The sequence below is a fragment of the Mesoplodon mirus genome, assembly GCF_964341445.2.
Source record: "Mesoplodon mirus genome assembly, chromosome: 12".
Classification (NCBI taxonomy): Eukaryota; Metazoa; Chordata; class Mammalia; order Artiodactyla; family Ziphiidae; genus Mesoplodon; species Mesoplodon mirus.
In genome coordinates this window covers 453,010-467,121 of record NC_138988.1, presented here as the reverse complement: position 1 = coordinate 467,121, position 14,112 = coordinate 453,010, and the positions used below count along the sequence as shown (strand labels likewise).

General features: G+C 57.1%; 1 protein-coding gene across 3 annotated transcripts in view; it reads left to right on the top strand.

Annotated features, from left to right (window-relative positions):
- Nucleotides 1-7,933, top strand: part of UROC1 (urocanate hydratase 1) — a 41,659-nt gene extending 33,726 nt beyond the window's left edge. For all 3 annotated transcript variants that reach the window (XM_082637194.1, XM_082637193.1, XM_082637192.1), the window contains exons 18-20: nucleotides 110-191; nucleotides 4,791-4,890; nucleotides 5,694-7,933. In XM_082637194.1, coding sequence (XP_082493320.1) covers nucleotides 110-191; nucleotides 4,791-4,890; nucleotides 5,694-5,834 — 323 coding nt within the window. In that variant the 3' untranslated portion in view covers nucleotides 5,835-7,933. The remainder of the gene's footprint in view (nucleotides 1-109; nucleotides 192-4,790; nucleotides 4,891-5,693) is intronic.
- The last annotated feature ends 6,179 nt before the right edge of the window (nucleotides 7,934-14,112 follow it).

The following is a 14,112-nucleotide window of genomic DNA, read 5'->3' as shown; positions in this document are numbered from 1 at the left end:
CGAATTTCTGCTGTTCCTGCAGTTGCCCTGCCTTGTTCCCATCCGTCCCTCAGACCCTGGCCCGGCCTGGCTGCCTTGCTCGGGGGCTGACGGGGCTCTGTTTCCACAGACATGGCCGTGCAGAACTTCGTGGGAGATGCCTTCCGGGGAGCCACCTGGGTTGCCCTGCACAACGGCGGGGGTGTCGGCTGGTAAGGAGGTTTCTGAGGGCCGGTGGTGCAGCTGGGGCTCCTGTGCAAGGCTCGGGGGTCTCCTCCAGGGTCCTGGACCTGCTTCCTGGAGCTCCCGCTACCGAGGGCTCCTCGTGTGAGCTGGAAATGGGGGGCCTTGCCCAAGACCCCACCTTTGGGGTCTCACCCGTCGCGCGGGACACCAAGGCCTGCTGTGGGCGCCGTAAATCATCCCTTCCTGTCGTTTTCATGCTGCTTTCACAGATGTTTTCCAGGGAATTCTCAGCTCTCTCCTGGCCCCGTCCTTACACTCTGCCAGGGGCTGGGCTGGGAGGCGGGGACCTGGGTTCTGGGCTCCCTGGGTCCTGGCCCCTCTCTGCCCAGCCAGGCCTGTTTCCAGCCCACGCCGCGAGGGAGCTAGGGCTTCTGGGAGGCTCCCTTGTGGGCGACAGATGCAGTTCCCTCGTGGGGACGTCCCTATAATGCTGCACCCAGTTCCAACCTGAGGGGGTTTTCTGACACCAGCTTCGTGTCCTGCAGTTCCATTCAGTTCCAACACTGTCAGCACAGGGATAACGTCAGATCCCACGGCTGAGAGCTCAGTCCCACAGGGCTGTCCCCCACCCCATCCCCCGACTCCAGTCACATGTCCACAGTATTACCCGTGCTTCCGACCCACCAGCTGCAGATCAGAGGTCCCTGCAGCCACTTCCTCGGGTTCCACTGGTTTGCTAGAGCAGCTCACAGAACGCAGGGAACCCATTTATTCACTGGATTTCTGATTTATTACAAAAGATATCAAAGGATGTGAATCCGTAGCCGGATGAGCAGATACATGAGTTGAGGACCCAAAGGGACCCTGTGAGGCTGGGGCCGGGCACGGCAGCATGTGGAAGCGTTCTGGCTCCCCAGCCTGGACGCCCTCTGAACGCGCTCCTTCGGGGTTTCTATGGAGGGTTCCTTACATGGGTGTGATTGACTACATCACGGCCACTGGTGACGGATTCCATCTCCAGCCCCCCTCCCCTCCTGGAAGGTCAGGGGCCGGGACCCACGTTCCAGGCCTCTGATCACACGGTGGCTCCACTGGCATCCAGCCCCATCCTTGGGTGGTTTCCCAGAGTCACCTCATCAACATAAGGAAAGACACCTTCATCCCTCTCAGCAGAGGAAATTAATTCCAAGGGTTTTAGGAGCTCTGTGCCAGGAACAGTGGACAAAGACCAAATACGTCTTTCTTGTTATAAACCATGAAGTCACGTTTGCTGCTAAGAGTGGTGAATAACTAATGTTTATTGCAAGTGGACCGCGTGGCAAGCGTTTGAATCCCCTCTCTCGCCTCCTCTTGGAAAAGAAACCCATCTACAGATGCGGAAACTGCGGCAGCAGGCAGCTGGGGCCACACCCGTGCGCGTGGCCTCTGGGCGGGGGCGTCGCCTGGGGAGCTCTGGTCGCGCGGGATTCCTGGCTCCTGAGAGCAGCAGGGGGCGCCGTGGCCCCACAGAGGAGGACAGCTGCCCAGGCCCGGCCACCTCTGAGCTGACCTCTGAGCCCGTTTTGGCCGGATCAAGCCTGGACTTGCCCTCCAGAGCCAAGTCCTTCACGCTGCAGCTTCCAGAGCGTCCCTGGGGGCTGGCTTGGCCTTGGGCCCTTCGAGGCCGGAATTCCAAGCTGCAGCCCAGTCAGGTGGCTCTCATGAATGGAAAATGTGATCGGATCGCGTGTCCTTGCAGGGACACAGGCTGGAGAAAACCAGGACGGGAGAGAGCGCCTGGTGTTTTGGCCCTGGATGTGCTGAGTCATGCTGCAGATGCAGGAGCAGCTCTGAAGGGGCCGGAGGTGGTGGTGGAGCCAGATCTGGACCCAGATCTGTTGTCCCTGGATTCACGGCATTGGTGACAGGACCACAGAAGGCAGGACGGAGCCCCCGAGAAAGTGTGCAGGACACGAGGCCCCAGGACACTGCTCGCCGCTGACCCTGCACGGGGCTCCCAGAGCGGGGTCCCCCCTCACCGCCAGGCTGCCCCCTAGGCTCTGCCAGGGCGCGACCGGCGAGGCACTGGCCTCAAGGTCCTTGGTTGTGGCTGCCCTTGAGGGCTCCTTTGGAAAGTGCCTCAGATTCACCTGGAATCCATCAGACACACAAGCCCATGATTTAATACACCAGATACTGCTGCAAACCTTGCTGTGAAAATCAGCGGGAAGAATCTGTGCCTGATCGTCCTTCCATCTCCAGCTGTAGTTTTTGCCTTCTTGTCTGGAAAAGCAAGTTTCTAAGTCATTAGCCGCCCTGATACCTCTCAGTTTGCTTTCAGTTTTCCCACTATCTGGTGGCTCCGCGTTTCTGGGCTGGTCAGTGTCGGCACTGGGTCGCCCTGCGGCCCCTGCTCTGCTCAGTCTGCTCTGACTGTGCTGGGGTCTGTCCTGTGCTGCCTGCCCGCGGTCCCTGCCGTCTGCTCCTTTTAGACGGGGCGCAGAGCGGGAGAGTCGGCAGTCCGTCCCTGGTCTCGGCGGGTTGGACGGCTGCGGCTGCGTAGAGACTGTGTGGTTCCATCCCTCCAGGGCGGGTCCGGGCCTCACCGTTGGTGCTGAGCCTTCCGCTCAGTCCCTGTGTCCCGCCTTCTGTCCTCACACCCGGCCCAGCCCTGGGGCCTCACATCTTTGAGGAGTAAATGCACCGTCTTTATCTGGATACTGATGCTGTTTCCTCACTAGAGCAGGCCTCGAACCCGGCTGTGCATGGGGTCCCCGAGGAGCTTGTTTCTCCTGGACAGATGGTCATGAGAGCAGCATGCTTTGCGGGCTAGCGGTGGAGGTTAGTCACGGCAGCTAAGGCTCCTGTGGTGCGCGGGCTGTGCACGGGGGTCTCCAAAGACACGCGTCGAATCACCTCGATGGTCCCACCTATGAGGCGGCTGCGCCCAGAGTGTGGCTCTGCCTGGGGTTCCCAGCACACCCGCCCGCAGTCACCTGTGAAGGAGCCAGGACAGGCCCCGCCCGGCCGAGGCCCCCCGCCTGTGAACATGAACCGTCACTGTGTGCGCGCTGTGGGCGCCACAGTTCCCGGCCTGAAGATTCCTGTTTGCATAACCTCTTCAGCCCTGGCCAGTACCACTGCCTGAAACCCAGGGCTGCCGGGCTGGTGGGCAAGAATTTCAGACTCTGCTGTTTTGCTTCGAGTCGCTCTCTCCCAGGGTCTTGTTCCTGAGTTGTGTGCTCTTGTTCCTGAGTTGCGTGCTCTTGTTCCTGAGTTGTGTGCTCTTGTTCCTGAGTTGTGTGCTCTTGTTCCTGAGTTGCGTGCTCTTGTTCCTGAGTTGTGTGCTCTTGTTCCTGAGTTGTGTGCTCTTGTTCCTGAGTTGTGTGCTCTTGTTCCTGAGTTCTGTGCTCTTGTTCATCTTATAATGCTGAGTACTTCCTTCCTTAGTACATCTGGCGCTGACTCTTGTTACGTGTGACATAGGGTTCTGCTTTCATGTCCTTCTCAACGGGATCGTTCTCTGTCCAGCAACTGCTCCGAGATACAGGTCCTCCTTTCTTGCTGTCTTCCTGGGCTCAGGACTGCTCCAGAGGTCACCTGGAGCTGAGCACGTTTGCCCTCTGACCATCTGGGCTTCGGGCTACCGAAACGAAAGATGTCGTTCTAATCTCCAAAAGTCCTCTCTGGTCAAAGGACTGTGGCTGCCGCCTGGTTTGTCCTCTGATCCCCGGCACCAGCCTCTGACAAGCGAGTGGTGATGACCTTGAATCCGTGCAGAGCCTCCTCCACCACAGGGGCCATAGGAAGCGCTGGGAGCCCGCTCGCGGGCACAGGGCTGCCGGCTGCAGGGATGCAGGCCCGGGCGCAGGAGTTCTGCGTCCGCCCCCTGGGTGGGATGGGGCGGAGGGTCCTCACCCTCTTGGTGGGAACCAGCTGGGGTTGTCACGAGGGTCCAGCTGGGCAGAGAAGGGGGTGAGGCCGGAGGGGCCGGAGGATCTGAGACCTGAGCCTGGCAGTAAAACCTGGCAGGAGCTGATGAGATTGAGGGCGTTTCCTCTGTGTGTCACCGAAAGGGGCTGGAGGGTCAGGGCTGTGAGCTGGGCAGGAGCCTTTGAGAAAGACGTGGAGAGTGGGGATGGATCCAGGGGCTGCAGGAAGGACGCAGTCTCCGTGGCTGATGGGGAAAAACTGCGGGAGAGCACGGGCACGGGCACACGTGGATGACGAGATTGGAATGACGGCTCTCAAAGCACAAGTGACCCCAGAACACATCAAACCCGGGAGCGGAGGTGGTCCAGGAAATGCTGGACCTCAAGGAACTCGGCCCTCAAATCAAGTAATCAGGACCCCAAATGCGAGTACAGGAAGGCAGAGTGCAAAGGACGGCAGGAAGAGAGAGCCCCGTGGAAGCACGGAAGAGGTGGTCCCGCCCCCCACGGAGGCGACACTGGGGGCCCTGAAGGGGGGCCTGGGGTCTGTAGGTGGAGCGCAGAGGCACGAGCGGGCAGCCTGCATCCCTCGGGCCATTAGGCACAGGCAGGCTCCGGGCTGCAGGCCTGTTTCCCCAGACAGCGCTTCCGAAGCAGGCCTGCCCCTCGCAGGGTCGGACCCAGCGTGACCTGGGAACCTTTTGCCTCTCGCAGGGGTGAGGTGATCAACGGGGGATTTGGCCTTGTGCTGGACGGGACCCAGGAGGCTGAGCAGAAGGCCAAGATGATGCTCAGCTGGGACGTCTCCAACGGAGTGAGTGACCACCTGGCCCCCTCCCCATCAGTGGCCCTGCCCTCCTCCCAGAAGACAGTCCGGAGCCCCCGCTGCTCCTGTGTCTCCCCTCCAGCCACCGCCAGGGTTTCCCTCCTCTTCAGACGGGCTCTTTCCAGCGCAGCCTGTGTCCGCAGGGGGCCCGGGCGGTGTTGCTCGCGTGCCTGCTTGCGCGTGTGCGTGTGGTGTGGGGCTCTATCCCTCTCTATGGCCACGGGGCCTGAAGGGGGAAGCAGCACAAATGAGAGGTCAGGGGGTGATGGGGGGCATTTGCAGATGTCAGTGGAATGGGGAGGGGCTTGGGGGCCCTACGCTAGGGTTAGACTTGGGTGGCCCAGGAGAGTGGAGGGGTGGAGCCGCAGCAGAGGGGGCTGGTCCTCGTCCTGAAGGCAGTGAGGCAGTGAGGGAATGGCTGGGGGTGGTGGGGAGTGGCAGGAAGGCAGCAAGAGGCGGGGGGAGCGCCGAGGCCTCCGTCCAGGGGGCCCTGAGGACGCCCGGCCAGGTGGAGGGAAGGAGCCCAGCGGGAGAGAGGTCTGAAGGCCGAGCCGAGGCCCCTGCGCTCTGAGGACGACGCCGGGGGCCTGGCCTGGGGCCCCTGCCCAGAGGGCGGGGAGGAGTCCGGGCAGAAGGCTGGCCACTGTCGTCACAGGCGGGTGGATCAGTTTTCTGGCCAAGAGAGGAGGAGGTGTGAGCTGGGAACGCCTGGTGGGAACCCACTGACCCGCCACCGACGTGGCGCCGACATGGCACCGACGCTGCACGCCCTCTCCCCGCCCCGCCGGCAGGTGGCCCGCCGCTGCTGGTCCGGGAACCCAAAGGCCTACGAGATCATCTGCCGCACGATGCAGGAGGACAGGGGCTTGGTGGTGACGCTGCCCCATGAGGTGGCGGATGAGCGTGTGCTCCAGCGGGCCCTGCGTCTGTGAGCGGGACCTAGAGCCCTGGGGTCCCCTCCCCACCTCGGCCCCGCCCTCACCTCGCGGCCACCTGGCTCCCTCTGCTACTCCCCGTGCTCTCCTGGGTCAGGAGCTGTGCTCACGCCCTCTTGGGTCTCACCACCCGGAGGGAGTGTCACTGCGTCCCCAGTTTACAGCTGAGGCCAGAGGGGCGGGGACCTTTGCTGTCACCACGCGGCTCCCTGGGGACCGGGAAGGCAGTGGGGGTCTTCTTCAGGGCTGGGTGCTCAGGCCTGGTGCCGAGTGGGCTCGGGGGGCTGGTGCTGTGAAAATTGGCCAAGCGGGGCACTGACCAGTCCTTGGAGCCGCCTGCTGTCCCTCCTCCCGCCAAGGGGAAGGTGCTCCTTTGCCCAGGCTCTCGCCCATCCCCCCGCCTTCCCCCGACTGACCGACTGGCGTGGGGCCGCCAGGAGACCAGGCCTCGCCCGAGCCGGCGGTCCACGCCCGAGACCCGCGACCTCGCTGCACAGAGAGGCCAGCTTTGAGCATGTCCTTATTCTCCTTGGTTCCCACAACAGGCTCAAATTAAGAAAGAGATTGGGGACCGGTCTCCAAGGAGCCACGGAAAACTTGACACCCTCCCCCCACATCTAGCCGGGGGGCCGAGTTCTCCCCACGGGCCATTCCACCTTTGCCTGAGCTAACAAAACCCCATTGTTGTCTGGGCAGCAATGTGCACGTAAAAAGTAGCTGATTTTCCAGCCTTCCTTGTAATTAGGAGTGACCATGGGCCTGGTTCCGGCCCATGAGACGACGTGGAAGTCTGCTGGGTGGGTCTTCCGGGAAAGCTGTAATAAAAGCGGACAGGTGCGGCTGCATCGCTCTGTGCCTTTGCCCCTTCCTCCTGCTGGAACCTCAGGTGTGATGGCTGGGAGCACAGCAGCCCTGCTGTGAAGTGACCATGAGGCTCACCGTGGCACCTGGAGGCACGTGGAAGGCAGAGGCGCCTCGGCTGCTGGCAGGGCTGGGAGCTGCTGTACCAGGCCCGATGGCCTCCCCTTCTCCTTGGTCCTCACGTGCTAAAGCCATCCTGGGAGGGCTTCTCTTCCACACGGCGAGCACGGGGTCCAATTGGTCGTATCGCCGCCAACAAGTGTCCACGGAGGGCACCCTGCCGCGTGTATCTGCGTGAACACTCCCTGTTCCTAGGGAGACGCAGAGAGGATCTGTCCAGTTTGAAGACCAGGCCCTCCCGTCATCCCTTCCCATCCAGCACCGTCGCTTACTCAGGACAGCCAGGGCTCGGCCAGCCTCAGGGCAGGGTCTCCGGAGGCTTCCGGCCACGTGTGAGGGCTCCAGACCCTCCCTAGGCGCCCTGCTGAGGCCGCCAGTGAGCAGTCGCCTCAGCTGCCAGCAGGGGGAAGGGACAGCCGACACCCAGAGTGGAGCCACCCCCGGGCCTGTGGGGAGTCAGGGCAGTGACCGCAGCCTCGGTAGCTACGGAGGTGCCGAGTTAAGATTGTCGCTCGCCACGCGGGTCTGCAGGGATTGAGTCACCACCCAAGGCAGCCGCTGACTTTCAGCGCACCCGGAAAGTTCGGGGCGAAGATGAGGGTGAGGCTCTCTGTGCTCTGGGAAAACTGGCAGAACAGGCCCTCAGAGAGGCAGGCATTTTCTGGAGAAGTCGTTTATGAGCCTGGATTCTCACCTCTTCCCACACTTAGAAAAGCACTAAAACCATTAACTTAGGTCTTGGCTCCTTCCCACCAGCAGCAAGCTTCTGCCAGCCTTCTTTAAGAAAGGAGAAATGTGTAGTCCACTCAGAAACGTTTTCATCAAAACGATGAAGGTAGAAAACAGTTGGCCCCGATGGGCGTGAGCTCGGCTGCCTTCGAAACTGGGGCTTGTGAAAGTCTCTGGGCCCCTCCCGGGGCCCCCTCTGCTCCCTGGGAACCTGGACCCCCCCCCGCCGGAAACAGAGGCTTTCCCTGCCGGCCAGCGCAGGCTGGTGCAGGAGGGCTCAGCTCTCTCGCCCTGGGCTTTCCAGAGGGGGCTCCTACCCTGGGGGCTGGCGCTGGACTTGACCTGCAGTTGCGTTCCATTTGGCCTGCCCTCTGTAAAAAAATTTTTTTTTTTTTTTTTTTTGCAGTACGTGGGCCTCTCACTGTTGTGGCCCCTCCCGTTGCGGAGCACAGGCTCCGGACGCGCAAGCTCAGCGGCCATGGCTCATGGGCCCAGCCACGGCACCTGGGATCCTCCCAGACCGGGACACGAACCCGTGTCCCCTGCATCAGCAGGCAGACTGTCAACCACTGCACCACCAGGGAAGCCCCCTGTAAAAATTTTTTGACATCGTCACCGATTTTTAGAAATTGTGAAATTTCACTTAAAAAATCCAGATTTTGGGTTACTTAAAGAAGTCAAGAGATTAGGTGACGCCACGCGCTCGCCACCACCGTGGCAGCAATTCGCCAGAGGCCCCTTGGGCCTGGGCTCGTTTCACCCAAGTTACCGCACCCCTTCAGCCTCTGCCGTCCTCCAGTGGCGAGGCCAAGTATGTTTGTTGTTCATCCTTGGACAGGAGCTGCTGATTTCTTACCCCTGCCTGCTCCCCACGTTTGTGTCACCTGCATGGCCTCTGTTGGGATTTGAATCTGTGTCTGTATTAGGGCTCTCTAGAGAACCAGCAGAACGTATACCCGTGCATATATCCATATGTGCTATAGATAGATGTCCATATATAGAGGTAGATGCCGTGTATGTCGTGTGAGCCGGAGGCCCAGGGAAGCCGGGGGCGCAGTTCAGCCCCAGCACCAGGGCCAGGGAGCCCGGGGCGCTGATGGTGTGAGTCCCAGCCCCAGGGCAGGGGATGAGAGGAGGGAGGGGTCCCAGCTCAACAGGGAGGCAGGAAAAGGCAAACTGCGCCTCCTCCCACCTTCTGTTTTGTTGAGGCTTCAACTGCTTACATGATGCCTATCCCTTTCTCTGGGGGGCCCCCCCATTCAAATCCTAATCTCATCTGCAAACACCCTCACAGACACGCCCAGAGGCAAGGTGTAAAACGGCCCGATCCACACGACGTGTAAAATTCACCATCACGGTGATCTTAGATGCAGAAGTTTCCTTTAACTCTGTGGTATATGATAATTTACAATAAGAAACGTGTTTGGTCTTCAGCGCTGTTTCTGGCCCAGAGCTCCTAAAACCCGTGGAATTTCCTAAGTGATGAGAGAGATGTGTTTTGCTATTCGTTACAAGCCCCTTTCTGCCACACCTGAATTCATGTTTCCGAATTTGGGGCCTCACCTGAGATGGGGCTGGTCGCCCAACCTTGTGACTGCAGAGTTGAACTTTCAGTTTCCCACCTGCGACCTCCAGGGAGGGGAGGGGCTGGAGGTTGAATCAATGGCTGATGGCCAATGATTTCATCAATCTCACCTGTGTAAGGAAGGCTCCAGCCAAAAACAAAAGGAAGGGGGTGGGGAGAGCTTCTGGGCCGTGAAGCCCTGCAGATCCGGGGTGAGCGGCGCAGTCGCGGTGGGAGCCCGAGTCCTGCCCCAGGCCTGGCCCTGTGCGCCTCTTCCATCGGGCTGTTCTTGAGTTATGTCATCTCACGATGAGCCAGTGATTTAAGTAAAATGTTTCTCCAAGTTCTCTGAGCTGCTCTAGCAAGTTAATTGAACCTGAGGAGGGGGTCATGAGAACCCTCCATATGTAGCCGGTGGGTCGGAAGCACAGGTGCCAACCTGACTTGCAGTGGGCATCTGACGGCACTCGGGCCGGCCTGAGCCCTTGAGCTGCGGGATCTCCTGGTGGGTAGTGTGAGATGTGAGTCAACTGCCTGGTGGTGTTGGGGCAAAAAGCACATTGGAACGCCCGGCCCGGCCCCACTCCTGCCACAGCTCCGGAAGGACTGCACGCTACCATTGACCGTTCAGAGTCCACAGTGAGGCCTTTCAGCCTATCGGGTGCTGGGCGAGCAGCATCTAGGCTGGTGGGGTTTCCCCCCAAGTGCAAATATGACAAGTGCACGTGTGTCCTCTGCTTCTCCTCCCCCGGCTGCCCCGAGCCCTTTCTACACCCGCCTGCTCAGAGTGCAGGGCCTGGGTTACTGAGGGTGAACGGGCAGTGTCTGCGGTGCCCGGAATCCCTCTAGAATGTGCGTTTCTGTCTGTGCCTGAGACATCACTGAACCACCACCGCCAGTGAAGCCCAGGGAATGAGCTGCCCCTCCGCTCCTCCCTGCTTGTTGCAGGGTGGTTGGAAGGGCAAGGGGAGTCCTTGGCAAGTGTTTAACAGGGCTCATTTCACCCATTTAAAAATGTTTTTAAAAATACTGTCAGTCTGGGCTTCCCTGGTGGCGCAGTGGTTGAGAGTCCGCCTGCCGATGCAGGGAACACGGGTTCGTGCCCCGGTCCGGGAAGATCCCACGTGCCACGGAGCGGCTGGGCCCGTGAGCCATGACCGCTGAGTCTGCGCGTTCGGAGCCTGTGCTCCGCAATGGGAGAGGCCCGCGTACCGCAAAAAAAATAAATAAAAATACTGTCAGTCACTTGAAAGGTGGAAACTCAAGCAGCGGAAACATCCACATTGCCACCAAAGGTTTTTCATGAAAACATTATTTTTCTTTATTGTGGTAAAAAAAACATAGAATTTACCATCTTAACCATGTTTAAGTGTACAGGTCGGTGGTCTTAAGCACAGTCACGTTGTGCAGTCATCAACACGCATCGTCTCCAGAACTTTCTCATCTTCTCAAACTGCATCTGTGCCCTCATTACACAGACCGGCCCACACCGGCCCTTCCACCTCCCCAGCCCCTGGCACCGACCGTCCCACTTTCTGTCGCTAGGAATCTGACTTTCTGTCTCTAGGGGCTCCCGTGAGTGGAATCACGTACCGCGGTGTGTGTTCTTTCATGACTGACGTACTTCACTTCGCATAAAGTCCTCAGTGTTCATCCATGTTGTCCCATGTGTCGGCGTTTCCTTCTTTTTTTTCAGACTGAAATTCTGTTGAGTCCATAAATCACATTTTTATTTATCCATTCAACCCTCCGTGGGCAGTGAGGACGCCTCCACCTGTTGGCTGTTGTGACCAGTGCTGCTGCGAACGTGGGTGTGCAAGTATCTGTTCCGGTCTCCGCTTTCAGTTCTTTCGGGTTCATACCCAGAGGTGGGATTGCTGGGTCATATTGAAACCACACAACTGAGATGGGATGCGAACCCAGCCAAAACCCAGATTGGGACTCAGACCCACGGGCTAGGACTCAAACCCGTGGTCTTTTAAGTAAGATGGCACACCTGGTCTCAGGACTTGATGAAGCTCAGGTGTTTATGTCTCAGTGCAGAAGAAATTCAGTGAGAGACAGAGTGATAGGTAAGATGTGGATTTATTTAGAGTTCTTTAATCCCTAGACAGAATGCAGACTGTCTCAGAAGGTGAGAGCGGCCCTGGGAGAAACACTCCATAGACAGAGTGTGGGCCAGCTCAGAAGGTGAGAGGCCCCGAAATATTGGGTGGTTAGTTTCTAAGGGCTGGGTAATTTCATAGGCTAATGAGTGGGAGGGTTATTCCAACTACCTTGGAGAAGGGGTAGGGATTTCCAGGAATCGGACCACTTCCTGCTTTTTGGCCTTTTAGGGTCAGCCTCCGAACTGTCCGGGCACCTGTGGGTGTGTCATTTAACTGATGCATTACAATGAGCATGTAATGAGGCTCAAGGTCCACTGGAAGTTAGGTTTTCTGTCATCTTGGACCTAATGGGTTCTAACCAGTTTTTGTCGTATCCACAACCTTTTACAGGTTGTGCCCTGCCCCCTTCCCTCCTGTTTCAATATCGTAATTCTATGTTTAGGTTTTTGAGGAACTGCTACACTGTTTTCCACAGTGGGGAAAACATATTTAATTATAAGAATTAAAGACACTCATGATCTAAAACAAACTGAAACAGTGTCAAAGGGAGTGAAGTGTAAAGTGAAAGAGCCCTTTCCCACCTCCATTCAGAGCAGTCAAGGTGCTAGCAATGTCTGTCTTTCCAGAAACTTCCCCAGGATATGCAGGCACGTGAACACGCCTACAGTATCCCCCCTAAATAAATGGGGTTCTCCCCAACAATGTTCTGCATGGACTTCTCCTAACAATATACGTTTCATGGAGACATACAGAACATAAAAGTCGCCATTTTAAAGTGTCAACGTTGGCGTTTTTCGTAGCCTCACGGTGTTGTGTACTCATCACCACTGTCTAATTCCAGTACGTTCCATCACCCGGAAAAGAATCCCTTAGCTCTTAGCAGTTAGTCCTAATTCCCCGCCCTCCATCCCCTGGCAACCACTAATTTACTTTCTGCCTCTACGGATTTACCTATTCTGGACATTTCATATAAATGGTATCACACGATATGTGATCTTTTGGGTCTGGCTTCTTTCCCTTAGCATGTTTTCAACGTTCATCCATATTTTAGCATGTATCAGTGCTTCATTCCTTTTTATGGCTAAATGATATTCCTTTCTATGGAAAGGCCATATTTTGTTCACCCCTTTGTCTGTTGATGGACACTTGACTGTTTCCTTTTTTTTTTAAGGTAGCATTATGCTACTGTGAACATTCACATACAAGTTTTTGAGTGGATGGGTTTTCATTTCTCTTGGATATATACCTAGGAGTGGAATTGCTGGGTCATAAGGAAATTCTATCCTTAACTTTTTGAGAAACTACCAAGCTTTTTTCCACAGTGGCTTCACCGTTTTACATTCCCACCAGAAATATATGAGGGTTCCAATTTTTCCACACCCTCATCAACACTTGTTATTGTCCATTTAAAAAATTATAGCCATCCTAGTAAGTGTGAAGTGGTATCTCATTGTGGTTCCGAATTGCATTTCCCTGATGAGTAATGAATGATATTGAGGTTTTTTTCATGGGCATATTGGCTAATTGTATTTCTTCTTTGGAAAAATGTCTATTAAGATCCCTTGTGTATTTTTAAATTGGATTGTTTGTGATTAAGTTACAAGTTTTAAAAAGTACATTCTGGATAGTAGATCCCCATCAGATATATGATTTGCAAATTTTCTCCCATTTTGTGGGTTATCTTTTCACCTTCTTGTTTGTGTTCTTTGACTCAAAAGAGTTTTTAATTTTGTTGAAGCCCAAATGGTTTCTTTTCATTGGTTGTGCTTTCAGTTTCACATCTAAGAAACCACTGCGTAATCCAAGGTCACAGATGTAGTAGTTTTATAGTTTCAGCTCTTACGTTAGGCCTCGGATCCATTTTGAGTTCGTTTTTGTGTCTGGTACGAGGCGGAGGTCCAAACCCATTCTGTTGTATGTGGATAACCAGTTGTCCCAGGACCATTTATTGAAAAGATTGTTTCCTTCATTGAATGGTCTTGGAGCGATTTATTTTTGGCACAAATCCGTACACGTAAGTGTTTCCTGTTCTTTTCAGTATTATTGATGTACCTTATTTTATTTATTTATTGGCCGTGTGGAGAGACCCAAGTTCCCCAACCGGCACTGCAAGCGCCGAGTCCTAACCTCTGGACCACCAGGGAACTCCTGAAGTACCTTACTTCTTCTTTTTAAAAAATACATTTATGGGGCTTCCCTGGTGGCGCAGTGGTTGAGAGTCCGCCTGCCGATGCAGGGGACACGAGTTCGTGCCCCAGTCTGGGAGGATCCGACATGCCGTGGAGCGGCTGGGCCCGTGAGCCATGGCCGCTGAGCCTGCGCGTCCGGAGCCTGTGCGCCGCAACGGGAGAGGCCACAACAGTGAGAGGCCCGCGTACCGCAAAAAAAACAAAACAAAATACATTTATTTATTTATGGCTGCATTGGGTCTTCGTTGCTGCACGCGGGCTGCTGTCAATGACTCGACAGGGTCCCCGTCCTCACGGAGGCTTCACTGGAACAGGGACGAACGGAACACCTGCAGTTGAGAGCTGTCTGAGGGGCGGGGGGAGGGCACTCGGAGACAGCCCCGCAGGCTAGAACCCGCTCGTCCTGCGGGAGGAGGGGGAGCGGGGCGGGGGTCCGGTGGGGGGAGCAAGGACAAAGCGGGGCCGCTCGGGGAGGGGGCGCAGCCGGACCTGCGCTTTGGAAGATCACGGGCGCGGCCGGCGGAGGACCGACCGGGGGGCGGGGGCCCGGCAGCCGCGGGGTCATCGTCCCGGAACGCGCGGGTGGGGCGCGGTCGGTCCGGGCGGGGACGAGATGCGAGGCAGCGCTCACTGAGACGGCAGGACCGCTCGGAGCTACAAGCCGCCGGACCGTCCCCGACCCGCCGGTTCCGCCGGTTCCGCCG